Consider the following 27,184-nt stretch of genomic DNA (forward strand, 5'->3'; position numbering starts at 1 on the left):
AGCAACACAAAATGATTATAAAGTGACACAAAATGACACAAAAAGATTATAAAGTGATACAAAATGATTATAAAGCAACACAAAATGATTATAAAGTGATACAAAATGACACAAAAGGATTATAAAGTGATACAAAATTATTATAAAGCAACACAAAATGATTATAAAGTGACACAAAATGACACAAAAAGATTATAAAGTGATACAAAATGATTATAAAGTGACACAAAATGATTATAAAGTGCCACAAAATGACACAAAAAGATTATAAAGTGATACAAAATGATTATAAAGTGACACAAAATGATCATAAAGAGACACAAAATGATTATAAAGTGACACAAAATGACACAAAAAGATTAGAAAGTGATACAAAATGATTATAAAGCAACACAAAATGATTATATAAAGACACAAAATGATTATAAAGTGACACAAAATGATTATAAATGATGCAAAATGATTACAAAGCAACACAAAATTATTATAAAGCAACACAAAATGAGTATTAAGTGACACAAAACGATTATAGTGACACAAAATGATTTTAAAGCAACATAAAATTATTATAAAGTGACACAAAATGAGTATTAATAAATGACACAAAATTCTTCAAAAGACACAAAATGATTATAAATGACAAAATGATTATAAAGAGACACAAAATTATTTAAAGCAACATAAAAATGATTATAAAGCAACACAAAATGATTAAAAAATGACACAAAATGACCATAAAGAGACACAAAATGATTATAAAGCGACACAAAACAACCACAAGGAGACACAGAATGACTACAAAAAGAAATAAAGCAACAAAAAAGACACAAAATTGCCTCAAAGAGACACAAAATCACCAAATGATGTATAATAACTACAAAGAGATACAAAACCACCACAACCACCTGTGGGTCTTGCTCCTACATAGAGGGAGGTGGTGGGGCCCTTTGCATATCTGTGCAAAGGGGCCCATTGTCTTATAATCCACCTATGACAGTGTGCTGAGCTCTTTTAATATACAGTATGACTGTGGAGGTAAGGATTATCAGCATGTTGGGTAACAATGTTTTTATTCTAAACAGGCAAGGAAGCTGGAAGACTGGTGAAAAGGAGGACGGGTCTTCTGAGGAGGAGAAAAAACTGGAGGAGAAAGTAGAGGAGAACAGCCAAAAAGCTGAGGTGTAAAGAAACGGTAACCATCCTTTGGGAATGTGAAAGGTAGGAAACATTTCCATCATATGCCCAAATAAAGATGAACAAAGTCACTCTCTTTTTTTAAACATTGTTTTCGTTCTTTTTTTTTTTTTTCCAGTGAGAACGTGGGACTTTTGCACATTTCTCTTCACCTCTGTCTTTGGGGAAAAAAAAGTGTACATTTGGATGACGACGGTTTGGATTTGGTTTCAGGGAGAATTTTACTAAAAAGCATATCCAAACACCCCCCAAGCCCCTCGAACCCTCACCCTTCCATTGCTAAAAAAAAAAAGAATGGATACTGTATGTGATATACATAACTTGTCTGCACTACTGATACATGTGTAAACTTGTCTACTATTAGGATTCATGTTTGCTAGAATGGAATTTTGGGAAAGTGAGAAAATGCAGATCTTTTGTTAGTTGATGCAAGTAGAATTACTACTAGACCAGTTGCCTTTGCTGTAAGGATGCGTAGGCCTGCGTTAGTCTGACTCCGTGGCCCTCGGAGACACAGCGGGGCCCGAGGGACATCACCGCCATCGCTTGTTAGCTTCACGTCATCACGGTCAAACAACCTCTGCCTTCAACATCACTGTACTAAATCTGTTGATTTGTGCATTCATTTTAGTTTGTTTATTCAGCTGTCAAAAAAAAGAAATGGAGATGAACTTCCTGAAAGGGCTAAGGGTATGTTGTGATACTCAGCATTAGTTATAGATGGTAATCTGATTTACATGTTGCATCGCAGGAAGTAGGTGATGTGCCACGGAGTTTTTTGGCATTTCATGATTTTTTTTTGTCGTTCTTTGATTGTGTACCTCTTTCAAAGTTACTAGAGAAAACAACATAAATCCAGTTCATTTTGTTTGTTTTTTTCAAATGTACTGTACATTCAGCATAACCACTGTATAACACACGCAGGTAGATTATTGAGAGAATGTAACTCAGCTCATATTACTGGCTTTCATTTGGCTGTATAGATTGTTTTACATAAAGCCATAGTTTGTTTTCATGCAAGAAGAAGAAGTCCTTGAGCCTGTAGTAGCAGTAAAAAGATTTCTCAATTTGTGCTCCATCAGTGTTGATATGATTTATTGTGTAGCTAAGGCATCGTTTTGTAACGGAGCACGCAGGCAGGACAAGGTGTCTCAAAGTAGCCGTCATGATATGTTTGCCTTCTTTTGAAAATCTACCTGTGACCGCTTCAGTTTGTGATGTGCACTAGGGTTCATGTTTTCATGTCAGATTTGTGTAGAATACGACGGAATACGCGCAGCTGTACATGTCACAATTTTGGTCAATGTTAAGAGCATTCGCTAAATTCGAAAAATGTATCAAGACCAGGCTGTAATTGTGAAGTATGTGAATTTAATTTTCTTTTTCTTTTGTTATTTATATTGTGCAGGATTAAAATGTCCTGGTAGGCAAATTCAGCAATCGTCACATAATTCATGACTCGGATTGAAAGCGTCGGTAAATTGCTTGCGGACTTTACAAAACTGAAATTAAGTTGTGAGTCATCAGTAGGTTGCTCAGCGTCTGGTTGAATAATAGATTCAGCATGTGATCATCTCAGACCTCCAAGCTGCTGTGTGTTGCCTACCTTGTGTAAAACCATCCAATTGGAAGAATGACCAAAGAGAGTGAACATTGCCATGCAAGTATTGTAAATACCTGATGTTTGTTTTTGTACTTTTGTTTAAAATAAAGTGTACATTTGGAAAAGTTATGTCCACTGAATATTAATTGTGTTTCCCATTTTCCATCTTTTGAAATAAAGAGCAACACAGTTCCCAAATGTTTTTCACTTGTATACATGCATGACTGTCAGGGGTGGCCTCATGATATGATACTATCACGACACTTAAGTCACAATACAATACGGTATGCTGAGTTGTGATAACATATATTGCAATTTATTAAAACTTTCAAATGCAAATTATGTTCCCCCCAAAATACTTTGTCAACATCTGTTTTATCTCACAAGATACAGCTCTCACTCTGTTCATCTCACTTCATTTTTATCACAGGTAAATGTGTCTATTGGACTGAGAAAGCAATTATTCTAGTATGCTACCTAAAGTTTGATTTGTATTTGCAGTATTCATAATTCATATAAAAGATCGATTCTTGGCATCCTTGTATTGATACAATATTGCCATGCAAAATATCACAATCCTGCGTTCTATTGATTTCTAATCGCTGAAGTTGTACAGCAATTTTACAAAACTATGAATATAGCAGAAAATAGACCATAAGAGGGCAGAAGGGAAGGTGGACATAGTGGAAAAGACTGTCATTCAGTATGTAGAATGAGTTTATTTGAATTTATTAGAATCAGTCTTGGAATTTGATGAAAATGTTTCTGCATCAGAATCAGATACAAAAATACGAAACAAAAATCACCGATTTTCGAATGTGTTTTTTCACGTTTTGATGCATTTGTGGTACAAACTATTGTTAATATTTGATTTTCATGTCTCAACAAAAGGACAATATATACTTCTGTGATGAGGAATAACTTAAGTATAACAGTATGATGACTCATTTTGATATGTCTGACATGTGAAGTCCCAGGTGGACAAAATGAATGTGAGATATTGTACATGACATTCCTATGTTGATTCACAGGTAGAAGAGAAGCACCTGGAGCATTCACACATTTACACTAACTCAGACAACAGATTCATAGCAAAGCTCATCTGGGATTTAGCACTTTTACTGCAACAATTTGTTTAGTCTTCTTATTGAAAATGGTTCCCAAATAAAAAAACCTGTAATCCTGGCTGTTTTAGAAACCATTAGGCTAGACATAACATTAACATAAAAAGCCTCCATGCTGTCGCCAGTGTGACCACAACAGGAAAACAAATTGATGGATGAAGAGGTATGACACGTGCATAAGATGCTTGTAATCACCTCAGATTCAAAATCATTTAAACTTCTTCACCATTAACTTGTAATTGAAGTACTATTGAAGCATAATTTTTGAATAAACTATTTTTGCTACTCCACCTCATTACAGAGAGAAATATTGTACTTAATGCTCAGCTAGATTCATCACACAGCTGTAGTTAATATTTCAGACACAATGATTTAATCCACATATGAAATATAGCACATTTTTATACAATAAGCTCCCCAACAAACAGGTACATCATTAAAATGCTGCGTACATGTTAATGCACCAATCATATTAATTCAAAAATATAATTTGTATCACATATAAATAAATATAACACTCTGTAATGGGAGACTCTGCATAATGAATGTTGGCAATTGTGACACTTTAAGTATATTTTACTGACACTGCACACTGCTTCTGTACTTAAGCAAAATTGTGAATGCAATGTTTTTACTATATGATATTACTACTTAAATAAAGAATCTGAATACTCCGCCCAGCACTGCCATTATCTTTATACCACACAATGGCAAAACAGTATCTTTGGAATCTATTTTGACTCAGTGCTGGTGTCTCAGCAGGGGCTTTAACATTATATCAGAGTGAACAACATCATGGAAACTGAGTTCCGCATGTGAGGACACTGGTGAAGAGAAAAGGCAGGAATGTTTGATCTGTGAGTTTTTTGAGCCATGAAGGCCCGAAAGGACAAAGACACCCTGATGTGATTAAAACGATTTCAACTGGAAACATAAATTTACTTTTTTTACACAATCTAAAAACACAATATTTGGTCAATAATCACATGAAATGCAAGGTCATTTACAGGTCAGTGTCGCCAGCACGTTCAGTCTGTTGCAGTGATCGCTCTGCATGTGATTAGCCATTACCTTTAACCATCTGCTGCTCAACCAGTCAGTGACATGAGGCCCCATCTCTAAATAAAGTGTACACTAAGAAATTTAAACAGCATGGACGTGATCACCAGATGGTCTGCATAATAGTGGACAAAATGAGCTTCTGCTGCCATCCTGTGGTGAAAGAATATACTGCAACAATCAGCGTTGGAATCAGGGAAAAATCTGTAAAGAGTATGTTGTTGTTTATTTCCAGTAACAGAGACTGTGTTTATACAGCTGAAGTCTGAGTGTATGAGCCACACGGTGGACTTTTATTCTAACTTTTACAATGTGAGGAAAAAATCTGATCAAACAGACCAGGTGCTCTGGCCTACTTAGATCGGAAAACATTAAGCTTTTACACATATAGCTACATTTGTGGTTACTGTTCAAAAGCATTATCAGTATCACAAGAAGAATACTTGAAAAAATAATTTAAGAATCCAACTACTGATAAAAATCACAGATACATATAGGGTTGTTTTAAACACGCTGAAGTTCGGGGTTGCATCAACACTAAAACATCCCAATATATTGTTAACAGGGTTATTATGACTGTACAATGACTCATTTTAAACATGGCTGACGTGAAGTCCCAGGTGGACAAAATGAATGTGAGATATTGTACATGACACATTCCTGTGCTGGTTCACAGGTAGAAGAGAAGCAGCTGGAGCATTTACACAGTTACATGAATGCAGACAACAGAAAAAAAAGATCCAATACATGACTTAAAATGATTAACTGATGGATAGTGAAACAGGAAGTTGACAGGGTTGATGGTGACACCTTCCTCTCCTGTCTCAGTCACTGAAAGGAAAGCTTAAATGATGATCTCTTCTATTTTAGTCACGTATTTGATCATTATAGAAGACTGGCATGTAAATATCTCAGGTGGATTTTTGAGGTAACTATATTTTGAGGTAAATCCTTCACATTTACAGCAGTATTTTATAGCATTAAAACATGATTATCACAAGACATTTAGTTTGTGATCATGTCACACAACAACTTCTGTGGCCTTCAATAAGTACTGCATATCTCTGGCAATAAAGAAAAAGAAAACAGAAAGATGACCAAGAGAATTGGTGCACCAAAAAACTTCAGACAGAGTTGTGGGAACTTGTACTGCAATTACTTGAAAACAATGCCGCAAATCAGTGGTTAGAGTTCCTAAATGTTTTCCTTTACATGGTTGTGACAATAATCATTTCGTCATTTGATGTACCTTTGTTTTAGAAATAGCTTGGGCCAGATAAGGGGTTAAAGGAATACTCTACCAGCAAAATGAGCATTAGTAAATCAGTTAGTCATGTTGTTTTACACTGAATTCATGAAGTAAACTTTGTCTTTCTCGCATGCCTTCATGGAAAAACAGCAAACATACTGATTTGTTAATTGACTGTTACCTGTGTTGAGCAACAGCAATCCATTGTATTCAGCAATTTATCCAGTCATATTCTCAGTACTTCCTAAACACAAGCATTTTCTAAAACCTTACGATTTAAAACTGAACTGAAAGTAGACTCAAATACTAAGAAACATGCATGTTTTTGTTTTTTTTTAACAAAAAAGCATGCATGTTTCCTTGAAGGTGTGCAAGGAAAATAAAGTTTTATTCGGGAATTCGATGTAACACGGCATGACTGATTGATTTACAAATGGTTATTTTGTGGTGAAGTATTCCTTTAACTTAGTCCAGGACTTCATGATCAAAAAATACAAACTTAAAAAAAAATGTTCTAGACTGAAGCTTTACTTTATATGTTGTGCTATGCATATATGTGATACTGAATCACCTGTTTACTTTATTGGTGAAATCTTTTATCCTAATTTTAATTATAAAATCATTGTTGGCATTGTTTATTCTCTGACATCCTAATCTGCACAGATGTATGGAATTGTCATCTTTATTTTCTCATCATCTTTCTGTCATTTTCTCTTTCTGTGGGCTTTGAACATTAGGTGTGGTTTGACAAAGGTCATGTATTCATCTTAAAAAATCTTGTTTTCGGTCGCTTTATGGCACCTGGGGTTTGTGTGCTGTGGTCACATGTGATGCAGACTGCTGTTGTGGGCTGCAAGTAACAATATATGATCAATCACTCACTGATAGCACTCACTCAAAGACACTCTGCACTGGATGTCCTTTAAGTATAGCCTTTGTTTACCAAGTAAAAAAAAACTAACACAAACAGTAACATGACCAGTAATGACATATGAGTATTTTGAAGAAGCTTTTTGGCAAAATTGAAAATACATGCCTGCATGCAGGAGTAGATGTACTGCACATCTTACAAAGCCTGTGCTTCACTTGTTATTGGACAGGCTTTTGTACTGTTTTACTGTAGTTTAATGGCACAGGTCAAAGTCTTCTGTTAAGAATTTCTGGCTAAAGGAGTTGAGGAATTAATAAAGAAGTCATTATTCTGGGTTGAAGTATTCCTGTCAGCTATAACGTCCTGGCCCAGAAGCCAATAGGACTATGTTTAATTTCAGGACAGCTATTTGCTCATCCCTGGAGGTATCAGGAGGGAGAGATAAAAAAAAGAAGAGAAATTTAAAGGAAAGAAAAAGAAAAGCAAGACGGACATAGGAAGCAATACAAATTGAAATGAAAAAAGAAATGATGAAGGGTAAGATGGCAATTTGTCTGAGGAAAGTGTTATATTTTGACATATCGTCACTCCCACCTCACCACATGTCGCTGCTTGGTCGTGAACTTTCCATGTCGACATATGACAGGCAAGGAAGTGTAAGTGCAGGGGTGTAAATATAAACAGTGCAGGCAGTCCAATTGTACTGGGGCCCCTGGGGTGGAGGGGCCTGTAGAGAGAGAGGGCCCTTGCAAGTGATTCAGATTACCACCCTGGAAATATACCTGTATTCAAAGATAAATGATTAAAAAGAAAATTATTAATTTAAAAATGGTGCCAGTTGCTTTATGATCTCAAAAAGACAAACTCATCTGCATCATGGTTCACTTTTTATTTTATTTTTCTAAATAGTCAATAACTATCTAAAACAAAATTATGAAATTTTTCTTTATAAGCTATAAAATCTATAAATATACTATGAAATAAAAGGAGGGAAAAATGGCTCAGGCTGAGACTCTTCCAACAACTCGTCCAAAAACTCAGTAGCCTATATCAGGTAAAATTATGCTCCAGTATGCAAGCTTGGCCTTAGACTTTCTGATAACAAATATTTTAAATCACAGACTCCAGATAAGGCAAGGTAAGCTCACAAAATCAAAGGAAAATAAGTGATTTGTTTGGTGGTACCACGTGGACGCTATGATTGCTGCACACGTTTGTGCAACAGCTGCTATTTTTGGAAAGTATCCTTTGTATATAGGCCTACTTTGTTGAACCTTTCAAACTACATCATGCAAAGGAGAAAAGAAGCAGACTTTAAACGTCCCACACACAGCTAGGCTCAAGTGATTTGGATGAAAATGTAATGGCGTTTGCCGCTGAAGATCGGGAGATGTTACACGCAACCTCTACTCAACTTAAAAAACTGGACATTCTGAAAGAACTGAAGCAGGTGTCTTGGACACTCCAAGGAGTACAACAATGGTCTAACTGAAGAGCTTAGAAAGGAAAATAAAGGGAAGTTGCACATTTACAGTCAGTGACCACAATTCTGACAAATGATAATGCTAAACTTGAGGCGACCCTGCTGGATCTCTAATGCAGAGACATGCGGGATAATCTCTCATTCATGGGGATACAAGAAAAAGAGACAGAAACATTGGAGTTCATCGTGGGGAGGTTTATGCAGGAGCATCTCAAAATCCCAGAGGAGGATGTTACGAAAATCCAACTGGAGTGCGTTCATAGGCTTGGATCCCGAAATGAGCTTAATAATGGTAAACCTATAAATGCTCTATTCAACTAAATGATTCATTTCTTACTTTCTTTGATATTTTTGTCAGATATGCAATGATGATTGCTGGGTAATATGTATGTTGATGTTGTCCAGTGTCAAGTCTCTATTTGTGTCAAGGCAATACATGCACGATAGCGTACATAGGGGCCATCATAATATTGTGCACTGGGGCCTGTTGTAACCTCCTTGCGTCACATAGGTGTGTTTGTTGCTGACGTTCTGGACACTCAACTTCAGCCTGTTACATGCATTGTCTTTTCAAAATGCACCTCTATTTCACAGGAAATGTACAGTTTGCATACAGTCTCTTTCAAAATAAATGTACTACATCAGTACAACACCATGACTTGATGTTTTTTTCCTTCAACAACAAACACAGGTGTTTACATTTAGCCAACACATGCACAAGCTTAGGTTTAGGTAGACTCACAAGTCAGTCTTTAGACGCTTTGCTTAACTAAAGACTGATGACTTTCTCCCAGATTTTGTGTTTAGATGGGCGGATACAATTTCAGAGTTTAAAAAAACTCCCTACGTTGCAGAACCAATAGTAAATCTGCAGGGCGGTCCTTCGGTGGCTCGCTGAACTCTTGTGCTAGTAAACATAGTCCCACTAGAAACACGTGTAGTGGTACAAAATGGCTCAGCCGCGCTCGCAGAAAACGCTGTCAAAGTTAGTGGATGTTTGTCACGTTTGCGGTGACACATTCTCGCCAACTAAAAGAAACAAACATAATCTTTTACAAGGCCATGACTCATCCGTCTGGCCGGACTATAGAGGGAATCGCCTTGTTGCTTACAAATACTTACGGGTAGAAAACCAGCAGAGCTTTTAGCTATATACAGTACAGGCCAAAAGTTTGGACACACCTTCTCATTCAATGCATTTTCTTTATTTTCATGACTATTTACATTGTAGATTCTCACTGAAGGCATCAAAACTATGAATGAACACATGTGGAGTTATGTACTTAACAAAAAAAGGTGAAATAACTGAAAACATGTTTTATATTCTAGTTTCTTCAAAATAGCCACCCTTTGCTCTGATTACTGCTTTGCACACTCTTGGCATTCTCTCCATGAGCTTCAAGAGGTAGTCACCTGAAATGGTTTCCACTTCACAGGTGTGCCTTATCAGGGTTAATTAGTGGAATTTCTTGCTTTATCAATGGGGTTGGGACCATCAGTTGTGTTGTGCAGAAGTCAGGTTAATACACAGCCGACAGCCCTATTGGACAACTGTTAAAATTCATATTATGGCAAGAACCAATCAGCTAACTAAAGAAAAACGAGTGGCCATCATTACTTTAAGAAATGAAGGTCAGTCAGTCCGGAAAATTGCAAAAACTTTAAATGTGTCCCCAAGTGGAGTCGCAAAAACCATCAAGCGCTACAACGAAACTGGCACACATGAGGACCGACCCAGGAAAGGAAGACCAAGAGTCACCTCTGCTTCTGAGGATAAGTTCATCCGAGTCACCAGCCTCAGAAATCGCAAGTTAGCAGCAGCTCAGATCAGAGACCAGATGAATGCCACACAGAGTTCTAGCAGCAGACCCATCTCTAGAACAACTGTTAAGAGGAGACTGCGCGAATCAGGCCTTCATGGTCAAACAGCTGCTAGGAAACCACTGCTAAGGAGAGGCAACAAGCAGAAGAGATTTGTTTGGGCCAAGAAACACAAGGAATGGACATTAGACCAGTGGAAATCTGTGCTTTGGTCTGATGAGTCCAAATTTGAGATCTTTGGTTCCAACCGCCGTGTCTTTGTGAGACGCAGAAAAGGTGAACGGATGGATTCCACATGCCTGGTTCCCACTGTGAAGCATGGAGGAGGAGGTGTGATGGTGTTTTGCTGGTGACACTGTTGGGGATTTATTCAAAATTGAAGGCACACTGAACCAGCATGGCTACCACAGCATCCTGCAGCGACATGCCATCCCATCCGGTTTGCGTTTAGTTGGACGATCATTTATTTTTCAACAGGACAATGACCCCAAACACACCTCCAGGCTGTGTAAGGGCTATTTGACCAAGAAGGAGAGTGATGGAGTGCTGCGGCAGATGACCTGGCCTCCACAGTCACCGGACCTGAACCCAATCGAGATGGTTTGGGGTGAGCTGGACCACAGAGTGAAGGCAAAGGGGCCAACAAGTGCTAAACACCTCTGGGAACTCCTTCAAGACTGTTGGAAAACCATTTCAGGTGACTACCTCTTGAAGCTCATGGAGAGAATGCCAAGAGTGTGCAAAGCAGTAATCAGAGCAAAGGGTGGCTATTTTGAAGAAACTAGAATATAAAACATGTTTTCAGTTATTTCACCTTTTTTGTTAAGTACATAACTCCACGTGTTCATTCATAGTTTTGATGCCTTCAGTGAGAATCTACAATGTAAATAGTCATGAAAATAAAGAAAACGCATTGAATGAGAAGGTGTGTCCAAACTTTTGGCCTGTACTGTATATAGCCTATATATCACATTTTTCACATCACTGTATCACCGTTTGGACTAATCCGATGTTTGTAAAGTCTATAAACACAATGATTGAACAAACATTACTATTTCTTAGCCATTAGCGGTGTCTGTAATAGGTAATAACTCATTAAACGGTCCGTGAAAAAAATATCTTTTCCAGCGGATATCTTAGTTACAACATGATTGAGCTAGCAAAGCAGTTTTGTGTTGCTATGTGTGGTATTTATTCAGTTTTGGGAAATCACAATGTCTAGAAAGCATCAGTGGCTGCAGCTGACAGGGACAGCTAAGCAGCAGCAAAGCTAACATCAGAACGTCATCTGTTAAAAGCCTCCCGTTGTCGGATACAACATGACACTACTCCAGTTAGCTCAATCATGTTGTAACTAAGACATCCGCTGGAAAAATATTTTCTTCACGGATGAGCACACGTTTGATAAAACGGAGTTTAATCTCTCGGCATCCATTTTCAAGCTCTCTGTGTGTTTGTTTCCTTGCGGACGAGAAAAGGAGGAGCGCACATTTCCGGGAGGGCGTGTCCTTTTCAAAAATGCAAGAGGCGTTGCTTTGTTGCCGGCCGTTTTCGCCGGTGTGTTAAACACACTTTAGAAAGGAGTGTCCCCAGACTATCAGAAGGCGGAGATCTCTGATTGTCTGGTGGCGAGACTAAGGTTTAGGCAACAAAAGCATGTGGTTAGGTTTACAAAAAACAGAACAGGGTTTGGCTTTACATTCATAGGGGAAGTGAACACCAGCCTCCCACATGAAAGTTAGTGATTGTTGGACCCATCCACCACCCCTCCCACCTACCCTACTTGGACTTTTTGGCCGCTTAACTTACGCTGTTTCCACATGTTTCCCCCTGACACTGTCAGGTGCATTGTTACACCCTAATGGTTCCCGGCCATGAATTATGCCAACATGATAGGACGGCCATTTTTGCCAGTGAGTCAGCCCAAGCGCTGGTATTCGATGACTTTGGATTGAGACCAGGTTGTATATTTCAGCCTTCAACACAGGTATGTTGTATAAAGGTATAGTGTGAAGGATTAGGTGGAGATATTGACAGAAATTGAGTATTTATATATGATAAGTATGTTTTTATTGGTGTATATTCACCTGAAAATAAGAACCTGTAAGTGTTTTTGTTACTATAGAATGAATCGTTTTTGTCTGCATAGGGAGCGGGTCCTCTTCCACAGGGATTGCCATGCTGCGCTGCCATGTTTCTACAGTAGCCCTGAATGGACAAGCCAAACACTGGCTAGGGCCAGTTACATCCTGTGTCAGCCACCATAGTTAGCAGCTCATCCCTGATGAGCAGCATCAAAAAAACATTGATTTTTTTTAACATGAAACTGCTGTATTTATTGTTTTTTACCAGTTGTAATCACCTAATCTGTTTGTTTCGGAGAGGAGGAGACTTCTGGAGATAATTCAGCTCCCAATAAAACCCTCCTGAACAATGAACACTGAAGGTATTCTAACCATGAGAAGTTTCATTTGATTGATATGTGCAATCCTCACCACTAGATGCTACTAAATTCCCCTACGTCTTACACACTGATCCTTTAACTAAGAAGCACAAGATTTTCTAAAGCAAATAAAAATCAACATATTTTAAAGTCCTATCAGCAAACAATGGATGTACTGTAGAAATTCCCTGTGATTTTGCTTAGGATGACATATTCTGCCTTACAAGAGAACCATTATGCCCTGATGGTTGTTTTGTGTAACATTACAATGTAGAAGTGCATATACAATTTGAAAGTCCCAGCCTCTGCCTGATGTCATTGTACTGTATAAACTGTGGTTAGCACTGGCGCCTCATAAAAACATGTCAGTTTGATAGGCTGCAGCCTTTCTGTGTGATGTTTTGTGATTTCCTGTGTCAATAAGAGTTGCTTCTTAATAGTCAAAGGACAGACTAAGTTGTATGTGAACGTGTTTCTCTGTTTACAAGTGGATGCGGATAGCAACCTATCCAAGTACTCAGTCTTTTCCCCCAAGAGCACTGACCTTCAACAAAGTAAGAGAATAGTATATATTTTACATGTTTTTATTATATTTTTGTGTAATTTTTCTGTACTATATCTATGTTTCTTGACTTTTAGTACTTTTTAAGTTTTTCTCTCACTATGTTTATTGTTATGCACCAATGAACCAAAGTAGATTTTTTTGTATGTTAAAACCTGCTTGGCAATAAACCAGATTCTGATTCTCATGGACTATTATTTACCAAAATTGCCAATAACTGTTGGAGACTACCGGGTTAATTTTTTCTGGCAGGAGAGGAAATCCTGTAGCTGTGAGTATAAGAGAGAGATACTCGCCACAAAATCAAATTCTCTACCTCAAGACAACAGGTATGAAACCTTAAAGTGCTTAATGATCTTGCACCAGCCTACTTGTCCGTCCCATACTGGGTTGACTTGTCTGACATGCTTGAAATGTATGAACCGGGGCGGCCACTCAGGTCCTCCGGCACAAGTATTTTAGCTGTCCTACAGTGCAGGACACAAAGTTTTTGTGCATGAGGCAGCTTTAAGTTTTTACCCTCAGAGATCCACCTAATTCCCATCACCTCCTGGAAACCTTAAGTATAAAGCAACATGCATCCTCTACAAATAACTCAGGATGGACAGCTCTCTGCATCAATATCACAAATTTAAAGTAGTTAAATGAGAACTTTATTATACAACTCTACATCTTGAGTAAATAAATACAATCTCAACATTTAATATAAGAATGTAAAGCAGATATGTTCATTCCTTTGCATGTTGGCACGTGTCCAATTTCAAGTTACACAAGGTTTTCGATAATTTAAAAAAAAGTCTCCCTATGGGGTTTGCTCACAACCAGCAGATGTCATAAGTTGACAGTTTCACTCACATCACAGATCTCATGGTAGTATGTTACCTGACTGAAGGATGCATTGAAGTAATCACTGTTAATGCAGTGGGTAACTGTCATAGCCACCTCAGATGGAATAATGTTTGTTTTGTGAGAGCAATAAAGGTTGCTTGTGATTAATAGCTACAATTGTGACATGACTGGATCATATTAAATTTGAACTGATTAAAATTAAAGTTTACTTATTTCTTCTGCTGCACTGGTATCGTTTCTTGGTAACTGTAGCTATCGTCAACTAATTTAATTTTTACCCTTTAACAGTTGTTTTTTGCTTTTAGCTGTGAACCTAACACAAAAGCCAGAAAGTTTTTTTTTAATAAGGCCTCTGGACAAAATTGGATTTCCCTTTTTTCATACAGTGAGTACAGGACAGGTGACAAACTGTTTGAATAATAGCCATTTTAGCACATCTTTAATTGCAGGAAGTGTCTAGGCTACATTAAAAGGTAGGTTCACAATTTTTCAAGTCTGTATTAAAACAACAGCCAGGTTGCCCATATGTAGCTTACACTGAAACAGGTTTATCTTGCTGTAATTATTCCTCTTGATGCTGGCTATTAAGACATCTCCTTTTAAAAGAAAAATAGGTAAGTACTCTGTCTGTGAAAAAATATATTCCAAAGTTTATCTGAGGCCTATCTGAGTAGTTAGACAAGTGGCCTAAAGTGGATATATTCCAAAGTAAATGTGTTTTTCCGTTTTTGTTCGCCTTCTTTTCTTCCATTGCAGCCCAGAAGGGAAACATTGTCTGTGGAAAAATAAAGAGGGGATTTTATTCATAAAAGACTGTAAAGTAGAAGAGGAAATACAACAGTCTTACAAATAAATAAATTATATGGGCTATTATATACTGAATTTATCTAAGTAGATAAATTATTATTATCATTACCAATAAAATTATTATTAAAAAAAATTAAAATCTTCTAGTTGTATTCCAGCCAAAATAATTTGAGGGTGGTAGACGGGGTATTGGGGACACATATGACCTGGGTATTTCTAAAATGCTGGCACTAGCAATAGCCTAAATGAGTTTTGTCTAGGTTATTCTTAAAATCACCGATACTAAATTAAGAAAACGGAAAAAAACACACAGGCCATCTTCCTCCTGAGAAGTAAGGCGTAGGGTTACAATCATAAAAGACACTTGTAGTCATTCAAAATGTAAAAATAAACACAGTCAGTGTATATATATTTCTGCCGGATGGTAGCAACAGGCCAAACACGGTTAAAAAGACAGACAGGGACACACCACTGGAGTTATGTGTGTCCTGTAACTCTGGCCAGTTAGATTTTATTCGTCATTGGTACATCCGGGTACTTTATTTTTTGATTGACAGTTGCCATGGCAACAAGCTAGAGCATCGCCATTTTGTCAGGAGGGTTTTTTTCCCAGCTCAGTCTTTTCAAATGTTCTCCCTTCCCGCCGGAATAATGCTGTCAGTGGATATATATTTGACGTTTTTGGATATCGAAATGCGTCTAGTGGATCGGATGAAGAAGATCAAGAGGCCGACGTTTTAACATAGTTGAAATAATTAGGCGGCGCCGCACTAACTCAGTTGTCCGTGTCTCTGGTCCACCGGGCCGGTTCACTGCGCAGGTTTGGACCGCGCGCCATTTTGTGAAAATTGACACAAAATTCCTAACCAAAATTATCAGAGGACACGGTTTCTGTTTCATGTTTGAAATACTCTGGATTTAACTGTATTGTCGTATTTATCGAAGTGGCCGACGCTAAATTTGCAAAGACAACGTAAAATCAGAATTTGGCATAACGTTTATTTAGCGGTAGCTAGAATTGTTAGCTTGAGGCTAGCCAAAGAAGCTACAGCTAGCCAGGGCAGGTAGCTAATGTTAGCTGCGTTCATTTTGTCAACTAGCTAGCCAGTTCGCTAAGGTTAGCTAGTGAGTTATGCCTGCTAGTTAACGTTAGCATGTTGCTAGTCATCAGCTGATAGTAACGTTAGTCAAAGTTGCTTCGATCGCCGATGCTGTTCATCAAAGCTTGGGATATTATATTAAATCTGGCTGGCGAATTATTTTAGAGTTTGCCGATCAGAGGACGGGGATTGGATTTAACGTTAACATTACTCGCTAACCGTGCAGGGAGGGGAGAATCTCAAGCTGGATAAGTTTCCTCATCATACAGGTTATTGGACTTTAAATGAAGATCGTGCCATCAGAGGTGAGCAATTGCAAAATATTATCTTTGACAGTAGCCCTCATTATCTTAAAATTATACGTTAACGCTTTCGCAGATGTATATTATATGTAACGTGAATGGTTAACAATGATGGACGCGACAGTGAAGTTGAGAATGGTAGCTTATGGTATGGCGGCTAGCTAACATTTTGTGGCGGTGCCGACTCCTCTGAAGCCAGCGTTAACATTTGCTTTCAGTCAGTAGGTCAACGAACTAATTTTAATGTTAGACGGGAACCGTTTTCTAGCTTGTTGTGGGCCAGAGGGTGCAACGGATTGTATGGGCTTGGACGGAGAGTCATGCTGGCACGGTGTTAACGTTACAGCTAACGTTAACCCTGCGATATTAGACACTGTCATTGTACGATTTAAGCAAATGTAGCCATGTTAGCTAACAGCTCCGTTTGATTTGCTGTCAATGCAATGTCTTATTGTATTAATATCAGAGGTGTAGTTTGGCTTTTAGAGTTATACAGTACGGAAGCTCACCTAGCTAACCTGGCTAACGCCTTGTAGCTAATTCGGCTAACCTGGCTAATGGTTAACGTTGACTTGTTGACGAACCAGCTGAATGGGCCCCACAACCCGCTGGCTGAACACAGCGTCACTAGCTAACGTTAACGTTGGATTGGTGAGAGATATGCTTGCTTGTCCCGCAGTTTTCAGGGTAACGTTAACGACGACAACGTTAGCTAGTTAGACTGCTAACGGTAACGTGAGTCTGAATACGTTTGTCATTTATACGAGGAATTTGAGGCATACGCGAACGATATGTAGCAAGAGAGGACGCAAATTAACACTGAATATGCTTTCTAAATTCCAACCATGACGAGATCTACCCCATCATCTGTAAGTACAGAGCTACTCGGGCACCTCTTTATGCACGGACCTTAGGCTTTTAATTGTTTTGGATGGGTTGCATTTGATTCAGCTTTGGAATGGATCTAATCAGTTGGGCGTGAGAAGATGACACATAGGCTTGTTACAGAGGTCTTCAGTCTATCACTTATGATATGATACGGCTACTAATGGCAAGCTAGCTGTCGTTATATTTACACCTAAATAGGCCCGTTGATGCCGTGATGAGCAGAGCCAGGAAGGGAACTGTTCATATGTCAGTACTGAAAATGAACAATAATCAAAGGTTTAGGAGAGAGTAAAGAGCCACAAGTGCGCTTGCAAAATGGCTTTGTGGTCAAATACAGCTAGAATCTTCCCATTAGGGTTAGGGATTTTTTAAAATGTCAAATTCACCCCACAGTTATGTTAGTTTGATGTCAGGTATTGTTTGCAAAATGGGCTCAAACCAAACTTTTTCAGGTCTTTGTCAATTTGTATGATACAGTAACTTACAGTACTGTATTGAAACATATGTACAGTAATTTTATTTGGGCTGCCAAATTTTTTTTAGAGTATATTTCAGGTCACTGAGTCCACTATAATTAAAAAGGTATATTAACTATGAACATACTGCTTGGAGATCCAAAGCTATTAATTTCACAACAGTATTAATCCTAAATGGTTTTGTTCAGTTTTATATAGTCAGTGACTCTGTAAGTTAACTATCTATCTCTTAACAGATTCACAAAAGCTTCAGATTTTTTAAAATATTTTATTGCCAGGACATTACCTTCCTTTGACTGCTGATTTACAAGCAGTTTACCTCTTTGTTGAATACAAGCCTAATTTTTAAATTCCTCAAAAGTTCATACATTTACCCCCAAGCTCACTTTTCAAAGTTTTGGTGTGTCCTCTGTTCTCCCAGGGTCCTCTGTCCCTTCTTCTCAACGAAAGTTTAACCACTTTGAAGTTAAATACCCACCAAAGATGGCACAATGATAATGATCTGTTTTTATTCTTTGTAGTGGGTTGTGGTTTGCTGCTGGACTCTCCTCCCAGGATGATATGAAATTTTACAGGAGATGATGCATCCAGGTTAGCTGCTATATATTAAGCCGTAACCCTTTGGTGGGAAGTGGTGCACCTAAGATCTTCTCTTTCACTTATTTTGCTTTTTTTTTAATTCTCACATCCAGACTCACAAATTGTAGGACCTTCTGAAGTGGGACAAAAGTCAATCAGTGTTAAATAATTTTTAGAATTGGTCAGGGCAGCATTTAAATATCAGTTTAATTAAGTTTAACTTTTTATTTAATGACAGATCTCCAGATTTAAATTTCTTTGACATAACTGTAATCGGGACTAAGCTGAACAAGCAGAAAAATAGTCACAGAAGTTATCATGACAAATCAGTCATATCATTTTAGCAATACAAATTTAATGTGTATAAAAGAATCCTAATGAAATTTAGTGGATGTATCTAAATTACCTAAATTAATTTTAATTTAACAGTATAGTTTAGACCATCCTCCTACATAAGGTTTTATCCAGAGATGTATAAAAAAAAGGTTTATACAGTGGAGAAGAACATTTAAAAAAAAATATATATATATATATATATATATAAAATAAAAAATAATATATATATCAATATATATATTATATTCACATACATAGATATAAACACACACACACACACACACACATATATATATATATATATATATATATATATAGTACATAACATATCTTAGTTTCTTAAAATACAGCCTTTGCCTGTGCTCTGTCATCTTACAGTTCCTCTTATTTCTGTCAGTGGATGTGTATTTTTTCCTTTTCCAAAGCTGGGTCAGCTTTCTAATGCTCTCAGATGGAGTGCAGGTTTTGGGCTGTGCAGCTATTTTGCTGTCAGGCTCTTGTGTTGAAAGCAGCGTCTAAGTGTGCCAAAGTTCAATTTTATTTCTTGTTTATTTCTTGTTTTCTCATTGGAAAATGGGAGCAGCTCTGCCCTGGCAACAAAAGTAGGCTATTTGCATACTGCGTTGTGATTGGTCTGTGCATTGATGGGCTTGCCAAATCACGCTGTATCTCTGTGGTGATAGGCTATGCTAATTAGGTGCTGTTGCTGGGATTCTGAATAGTGGTTACTGTGTAGCACTGGTGAATTGTGTTGTCTGGTGAGAGATGCTGATAGCTGAACATGCTATTTGATAATTTTTTGATTCCTTCTGGCTTAAAATGAAGGATGATTCACTGTACAGTGTGGGGATGCTTTATTTTCACCCCTTTTCACTGTTAAACCTGCTGTTTTGCTCCTTTTTCTTCACAAAGGTTGATATATTACTGCTATGATTTATTTTGTGCTTATCCTTTGATGCATTTTTCTGACTTTACATGTTTAACAAAAGACCTTATGCATTAATCTGACATTTCTCTTAACAATGAATTTATCCTCTTTATTGTTTTCAACCTCTTATGATCATTTCTGTCTGTGTCTGAGTGTGAGCTTGATCATTTCAACATAGATGTAAATATTACAAATGCATAATTTGCATTTTGCATATATTTTCCTTGCCCAAAGGTAAATTTAGACATGATTTTGTTAAGGAAATTCTCAATGGCTAGATTAACCTGCAAATAATGCCTTTTAATATTAAATCTGTACAATAAGAAGCAAATATCTTTACCTGTTTTATTTTTGGGCCATACTCTCTTGCATGGAAGAGGAAATACAGCTCTTTTACATCAAGATTATTACCCTTTCCCTCCTTTGTGTGTTTGCTTACATATAATGTCAGATTAAGGTAATATGCAACTCATAGCAGTGTTAATTTCTTCTAGGAGGAGAGACTTCAGCATGCAAACCTTCGTCCGTCCGGCTTGCGCCCTCTTTTTCTTTACACACTGCTGGTCTTCAGATGGCTGCTCCAATGCCCCATACGCACCAGCAGTACAGTGACCGCCACCAGCCAAGCACTGACCAATCTGTTACGGTCTTACCGTACAGCGACCAGACACCACAGCTCACTGCCAATCAGGTACACTAACCCTACCCTACCCCAGCTCTTGCATTTCTTTTAGTCTTAATGTGCAGTGTTAGAAGAATTGCAATACTTAATATGATATGAAAGTGTACTTCCCTTTTTGCTGCTGTCACCAGGCAGAGTAGCAGCTTGCAAATGTGCTTTCAGTCTAGCCATGTAATATTGTGCAAAATATATTGTATTAAATTAAATGAATGGCCTCTAAGATTTATCATCAGCAATTTAGATAACCCCTGTTATGTACAAAAGCACTGTGCATATTGTTTGTTTACGAAATGTTTTGATTTCCCCATTGATACTTCAGAGGCACATGCCCCAGTGCTTTCGTGACCCAACTTCAGCTCCCCTGAGGAAGCTCTCCATTGACCTTATCAAAACATACAAACACATCAATGAGGTTTGTTTTGTTCTTCATTAAATGCATTTATCTATATCATCTGTTTGTTACAGTGTGAAATTTTGAACATATAAGAGGAACATTACATTGCAATTGTGATCATGAGAATTGTTTACGTTTTAATTCATAGGTGTATTATGCAAAAAAGAAGCGACGGCACCAACAGGGTCAGGGTGAAGACTCCAGTCACAAAAAAGAGAGGAAAGTCTTTAATGATGGCTATGACGATGATAACTATGACTACATCGTCAAGAATGGGGAGAAGTGGATGGACCGCTATGAGATTGATTCCTTGATAGGAAAAGGATCATTTGGACAGGTATTTAATTTTAAATTGCACACACACTCACAAAATCTTGGTTTGAGTCCATGTGACACAGATAATTGTTTTGAATTTAGGCAAACAAATGATGGTTGCATGTTGCTTTGTATAAAATAACTTTGAGATGTTTGATGCCACTTGCTGAAGATTTTTCATGTGGCAGTTAACATTTGAAATGATGATGTACATTTTCAAAGGAGCAGCACTGATTTAACTTTAAGGAAAATTCAAATGTGCTCTTTTTTGCATCTGTAGGTTGTAAAAGCGTATGACCGGGCTGAGCAGGAATGGGTCGCCATTAAGATCATCAAGAACAAGAAAGCTTTCCTCAATCAAGCCCAGATTGAAGTGCGCCTCCTAGAGCTCATGAACAAACATGATACTGAGATGAAATACTACATCGGTAATCAACTCTTCAAATTTGCCTCTGATCTGACAAGACATATTGAAGATATTAAAAGGCTTTTCCTGTATTTGACTAACATGGATACAATTTGTTTTTTCCTGCAGTTCACCTAAAGCGTCACTTCATGTTCCGGAACCACCTCTGCCTCGTGTTTGAGATGCTTTCATATAACCTGTATGACTTACTCCGAAATACCAACTTCCGCGGCGTCTCGCTTAACCTCACCCGGAAGTTTGCCCAGCAGCTATGCACGGCGCTGCTCTTCCTGGCCACACCCGAGCTCAGCATCATCCACTGTGACCTGAAGCCTGAGAACATCCTCCTCTGTAACCCCAAGAGGAGTGCCATCAAAATAGTGGACTTTGGCAGCTCATGCCAACTGGGACAAAGGGTATCTAGCTGCAGTTGTCCTTATCAGCAATAAAAATGAATGTATGCAAGAATGTACCTAAGAAGTGTGTGATAGCTGCTGTCTCTAAACAGTGGGTGTAATGAGTCAGTGATTCATAGTTTCCAGGCAAATGGGAAGCCTGACTGTTAATGCTTTCTTTTTGTAGATATACCAATATATCCAGAGTCGCTTCTACCGTTCCCCAGAGGTGCTGCTGGGAATGCCCTATGACCTGGCCATCGACATGTGGTCCTTGGGCTGCATCTTGGTAGAGATGCACACTGGAGAACCTCTCTTCAGCGGAGCCAATGAGGTAGAAGGAACTGAAATGCTTGTCTTACAATATAACCGAGAATGACATAGGCTATGATTTCATTGACATTGATAGTTCTTTCACCTCATGTCTTGCTTACAGACAATGTCACCTATACCTCAGAGATTGAGAAGTGGATTTCACAAGCCTAAAACATACCACTTAACACTCAGTTGTCAAACCTTGAAATTGTTGTTTTCAGTAATTTTGGCAACTTGCCTGAGCCTGAATGTTTTGACAGTGAAGTCAACTTCAACAAACATTTGATGATATTCAACTTCACATGTACTGGGTATAAAAATGTATTTAGTTTGCTGAATGCTACAATAACTTGATTATTAACTTTTCTCCAGGTGGACCAGATGAACAAAATAGTCGAGGTTCTTGGTATCCCACCTAATCACATAATGGACCTAGCCCCAAAAGCCAGGAAGTTCTTTGAGAAGCTTTCTGATGGTACATGGAGTGTTAAGAAGACCAAAGATGGCAAAAGGGTGAGCTCTTTTTCCCCCTGTAGTAAGACAGACTAAAACTTGTGTTTCCAGTTAATTTGAAAACCAAGGTAGAACGTGTGACGATTTAAATCTCTTAATCTTTGTGCACTCTGCCTTAAACAGTATAAGCCTCCAGCCTCGCGGAAGCTCCACTCCATCCTGGGTGTGGAGACAGGGGGTCCAGGTGGCCGGCGGGCGGGGGAGTCTGGCCATGCTGTTGCTGACTACTTGAAGTTCAAGGACCTGATCCTGCGGATGTTGGACTATGACCCCAAGAGCCGCATCCAGCCCTACTATGCCCTGCAGCACAGCTTCTTCAAGAAGACTGCGGATGAGGGGACCAATACAAGCAGCAGCGTGTCTACAAGCCCCGCGTTAGAGCAGTCCCAGTCTTCAGGAACCACCTCCAGCACCTCCTCTAGTTCAGGTAACTACTACCTCAACACTCTGCTGCCCCACTGTCCTTGTCAGTTGTTGTGTTCCAAGTTAGCATGAGAAAGGTTCATCACATTTTTCTGTTTGGTAAGGGGTATTAAAACTATTAAAATCTATTAAATTATGGAGCTATCAGACAATTCTGCTAATTCTCTTATAGCTTTTGACATATTTTAGGTGAAATTGTTGAGACTGTGCTCGTAACATTTTTGTTTAACCCTCAGGAGGATCATCTGGGACAAGTACCAGTGGCAGAGCAAGATCAGACCCTACCCATCACCACTTGCACAGTGGAGGACACTTCGGCACGGCCATGCCTGCCATAGATGGTGACAGCCTCTGCCCACAGGTCAGTAAGATACCAGGAACAACACAACATATCCCTCATAGAAATATAGTATCGACTGTTGATGTCGGTCTGATCCTTATACAAGACAGGATAAAAGTCAAATTCAAAAACTGTGGAATCCGATTTTATGAAAGTAACATTGGCAAAAATTTGTTATGCTTGCTAAATTAGGAATTCTGTCAACTCTGTTTAGTCTTCTTACAGACCATTGCATTTAAGCACCTTAACTTGAGACCTTAAAAATGGCGCAGGCATATTCCACAACTGACTCCTCTTATTTGTTTGACATTGACAGGCAAGACAGCCTTACCCACCCCCGCTGGTGTGGGGAGGTGGCGTTGGACCAGAGTCAGTCACTGGAGAGACCCACCCAGTCCAGGAGACCACCTTCCATGTTCCCCCTCAGCACCCTAAGGCCCTGCATCCCCACTCACATACTCATCACCACCACGGGCAGATGATGGCAACACGGCCACGCCCACGCCACTACACCTCCCCAACACACAGCTCCTCGACACAGGACTCCATGGAGGTGGTTCATGGCCATCTGTCCATGACCTCCCTGTCTTCCTCTGCCTCCTCTTCCTCTACATCGTCCTCTTCCACTGGGAACCATGGCAACCAGGCCTACCAGCTCCGCCATTTGCCTGCCGGAGCCCTTGACTTTGGTCAGAATGGTGGGCTGAGCATGGGGCTAGGTGCCTTCTCGAACCCACGGCAGGAGACTGGAATGGCAGCGCACCCTGCATTCTCCATGGGCACGAACACAGGGCCTGCCCACTACCTAGCGGAAGGCCACCTGGGCATGAGGCAGGGCATGGACCGGGAGGAGTCTCCAATGACTGGAGTGTGTGTGCAGCAGAGTTCTATGGCCAGCTCGTGACTGCACTGACATTTGGCTGTGTGTTCCCCCTGTGCGTCATTTTTAAGGTGGTGTTTTTTACTACAAGGTGTGTTGAGAACAAAAGCTGCTCACGTCAGAAGGGAGATATCACTGAACCGCTACTACAGAGAAAAACCTTTGTTAAAAAGTATATATGTAATTTTCATCAGTTTTTCTTTTGCAATCATTAGGCACAAAATAAAACTGCGGAGTAACCATAGTGAGATTGAGACATCCATTTTACCATTTCACCAGTTTCATGTAACCACCAAGTAATCACCATATGGTATTATGTGGCAAAATCTTCTAAGGAGCATTTCAGAGCAAAGTTTGAAGCTGTTTTGCAGGTAGCTGTTGGTGATGAAATGCTTGGCGTCCTCTTTTGGTTCAGACCGTGGACTGCCTGACATTACTGTTCCACTGGTTCTTAATTATTTTGCCCTTTTTAAGTGAAATTTCTCGTAAAAGCTGCTTGTAAATCCTGTAGCTTGACAATGAGGGGAAGTGTTTGCGGTGATATTTCTTGTTGTTGGTCGGTATTGTGTAACTCTGTTAAAGGGGAGCACATAGCAGTGGAGTCCCTATAGCGTGTGCTGGCCGGGTGGAGAGGAGACCCTGTAGGTGGATACTGACACCGACCGGGTCGAAGGAGAGGGAAGCACCACCCCTCAGGCCTAGAGGCCCCGTAGTCCTGCAAGCTGCAACCGGGCCCGGCACAGATGAGAGCAGCGATGGGCACGGGAGACGAAAGGATCCAGCCCAGTGAAAGGAAGACAGTCAGCGGCTGGTTCTAGATAACCCTTTGGCCTTATGACTCATGGACTTGGAATGGGAAGGAGCTGGACATTATCATTTGAATTAAGATGGCTTTTCTCTATTTTTCTCTCTAGACAGCCCTTAATTCTTTAAGGAAATTAAAAACAACTTAGAAAAGGTAAATAAGAATGGTAATTTGAGGCCTTTCTCGACAAAGATTTCTTCTTCAGCAGGGCCCCACATAACAGGGTCTTATTGTACACAACAACCTCCTAAACATTACTTCCTTGAAAATCTTATTCACTGGTTAAGGATTTTGCAGTGGAAAGAACTATCTATTCCAGAGTCTACCCTTTTATGTTTTGTTATTTTTCCCTTTTGCATGTAGTTCCTCATCAGAACCACCTGCACAAGTCTCTCCATCCAAAACATGGAAACTGAAGAAAAAAATGAGTTAAGTGACTGCCTTTTTTCTCCTCAAATTATGCTGTGAATTTTACAAGAATTTATTTTCCCTTTGGATATGTTTTTATACCAAAGCAGTTGTTTTATAGCATATAGGTGTCTGTAACCAATAATGTAGCAGTTCACCACTTTGACGCAAAGTTTATCAAGATCTTATTTTAACGTCAATACAAACAGCTGCAATATATTACTTTAGCAAAACTGGAGACCGTTGTTGAGACCGTTGGCTATTGTGTATTCTGGCCAGATTTGTTTGCAACGTTTTACCAAAACTGTTTCCATATTAATTGGTAGATTATTTTGGGAGTCTTTTAAAACTTTGGTATGTTAGAGAATTTGGTAGTTACTCTGCAGGCTCCGGAGTAGCAAGATAGAAGCTGATGGTTTAAAAAAAAAAAAAAAAGGAGACTAATGCGTTCTATTTCTGTGTCGTCGTTTTTCTTTTGCCCCCATCATACTATTTCAAAGGGTTTTGCTGCCTTTCATACATCATTTGGTCAACTTGGCTAGTTTCTGCCGTGAAGCAAGACTTAATGTCATTGTCTTGGCAGGGGTAAGGATAATTGTGGCAAATCAGTTTGTGTTGAATGGTATTTTTCTGATTTGGTAGGGCATATCCCCCATGATTGTTGTCCTATTCAAAGGGAAAGCGTGTCCGTCAGCCCACAATCACATGCTTTGCCTAGGCAGACATGCATGTCCTCAAAACATTAGTCAATAACCAGATTTTTTTTTTATATCAGGGATTTTGAAGTGCTTTCTTTCTTCTGTTGCTCATTTTACCAGCTATGAAATTAGACAGAAAAAAACCCTGCCCACAGCCACCTTTCAAATTAAGGGCAGGCCACAGGTCATGCTGTTGCCATTTTAAAGGAGAAACCATCATAAGAGATCATGCTTGGTATTTCCACAAACACAAATGTAAAGCTACCTATATTGAGATTGGGGTTTTATCTGGATGTCAAGGTTAATTGCAAATTTGCAATCATTTTTCATACCCCGCAGAATTTGAGACATTTAGAAATTGCCAGTGGTTTTATTACTGGCACTCATACTGGTACTAAACATTCCAAAAATAAAGACTGAAAAAGAAAAAAAATTGACTGCAGTGACTCGTAAGTGTGCGCCTATTTCAGATCATGCTGATTGACCTCTTATTTAGAGCAGTTGTCATGAAATGCAGCCCCTTTTTAATAGTTGAAATAGAATTTATGTATATATTTATATTTTTTTAATAAAGGAAGTATAGAACTCACTACCTTGCTCCTGCTGGTATGTTGATTATGTTTGTCAATTTGGTGACCATTCAGTGGGCAGGAACTCCTGTTTTCTTAGTGGCAAAACCTTGCCTTTTGGCAAAGGTACTTGACTACATCAGGACAACACTATGAGGTAGGGTTTGAATCAAACAGGGAAAGCTAGATCTTCAAACCTTAATAATTTTCACAGGGTATATTGTAAGTGCATGTACATCACAAACCTTACTTTTTGGTTATATGAGAAGCACATGGTTGAAAAAAAAGGTTCCATCTTTCATAAGCCTGTTCAGTTTGTGGGTTATACACAAACACGTATACTTGTCGACATATCTGAACACCCAAC

At 38.9% G+C, this 27,184-nt stretch overlaps 2 protein-coding genes across 6 annotated transcripts in view; both read left to right on the forward strand.

The window, feature by feature from the left end:
* The window catches only part of LOC117259967 (CD166 antigen homolog), a 53,931-nt gene extending 52,442 nt beyond the window's left edge, over positions 1-1,489 (forward strand). For both annotated transcript variants that reach the window (XM_033631796.2, XM_033631797.2), the window contains 2 exons: positions 1,083-1,218; positions 1,313-1,489. In XM_033631796.2, coding sequence (XP_033487687.1) covers positions 1,083-1,185 — 103 coding nt within the window. In that variant the 3' untranslated portion in view covers positions 1,186-1,218; positions 1,313-1,489. The remainder of the gene's footprint in view (positions 1-1,082; positions 1,219-1,312) is intronic.
* A 14,163-nt stretch (positions 1,490-15,652) lies between these two features.
* Positions 15,653-25,300, forward strand: dyrk1ab (dual-specificity tyrosine-(Y)-phosphorylation regulated kinase 1A, b). 4 transcript variants are annotated; one of them, XM_033631241.2, is made up of 12 exons: positions 15,902-16,470; positions 18,353-18,422; positions 20,169-20,365; positions 20,676-20,768; positions 20,899-21,087; positions 21,346-21,493; positions 21,601-21,887; positions 22,054-22,200; positions 22,554-22,694; positions 22,818-23,121; positions 23,354-23,478; positions 23,774-25,300. In XM_033631241.2, exons 2-12 carry the CDS (start codon positions 18,410-18,412, stop codon positions 24,359-24,361), a joined length of 2,232 nt encoding a protein of 743 aa, XP_033487132.1. In that variant the 5' UTR covers positions 15,902-16,470; positions 18,353-18,409; the 3' UTR covers positions 24,362-25,300. The 4 variants fall into 4 exon arrangements, with proteins under 4 accessions (XP_033487134.1, XP_033487132.1, XP_033487135.1 ...); XM_078167036.1 differs by lacking the exon at positions 15,902-16,470 and adding an exon at positions 17,227-17,336; XM_033631243.2 differs by lacking the exon at positions 18,353-18,422 and having other exon boundaries at positions 15,653-16,470.
* The last annotated feature ends 1,884 nt before the right edge of the window (positions 25,301-27,184 follow it).

The sequence above is a fragment of the Epinephelus lanceolatus genome, chromosome 4, assembly GCF_041903045.1.
Source record: "Epinephelus lanceolatus isolate andai-2023 chromosome 4, ASM4190304v1, whole genome shotgun sequence".
NCBI classification, from domain to species: Eukaryota; Metazoa; Chordata; class Actinopteri; order Perciformes; family Serranidae; genus Epinephelus; species Epinephelus lanceolatus.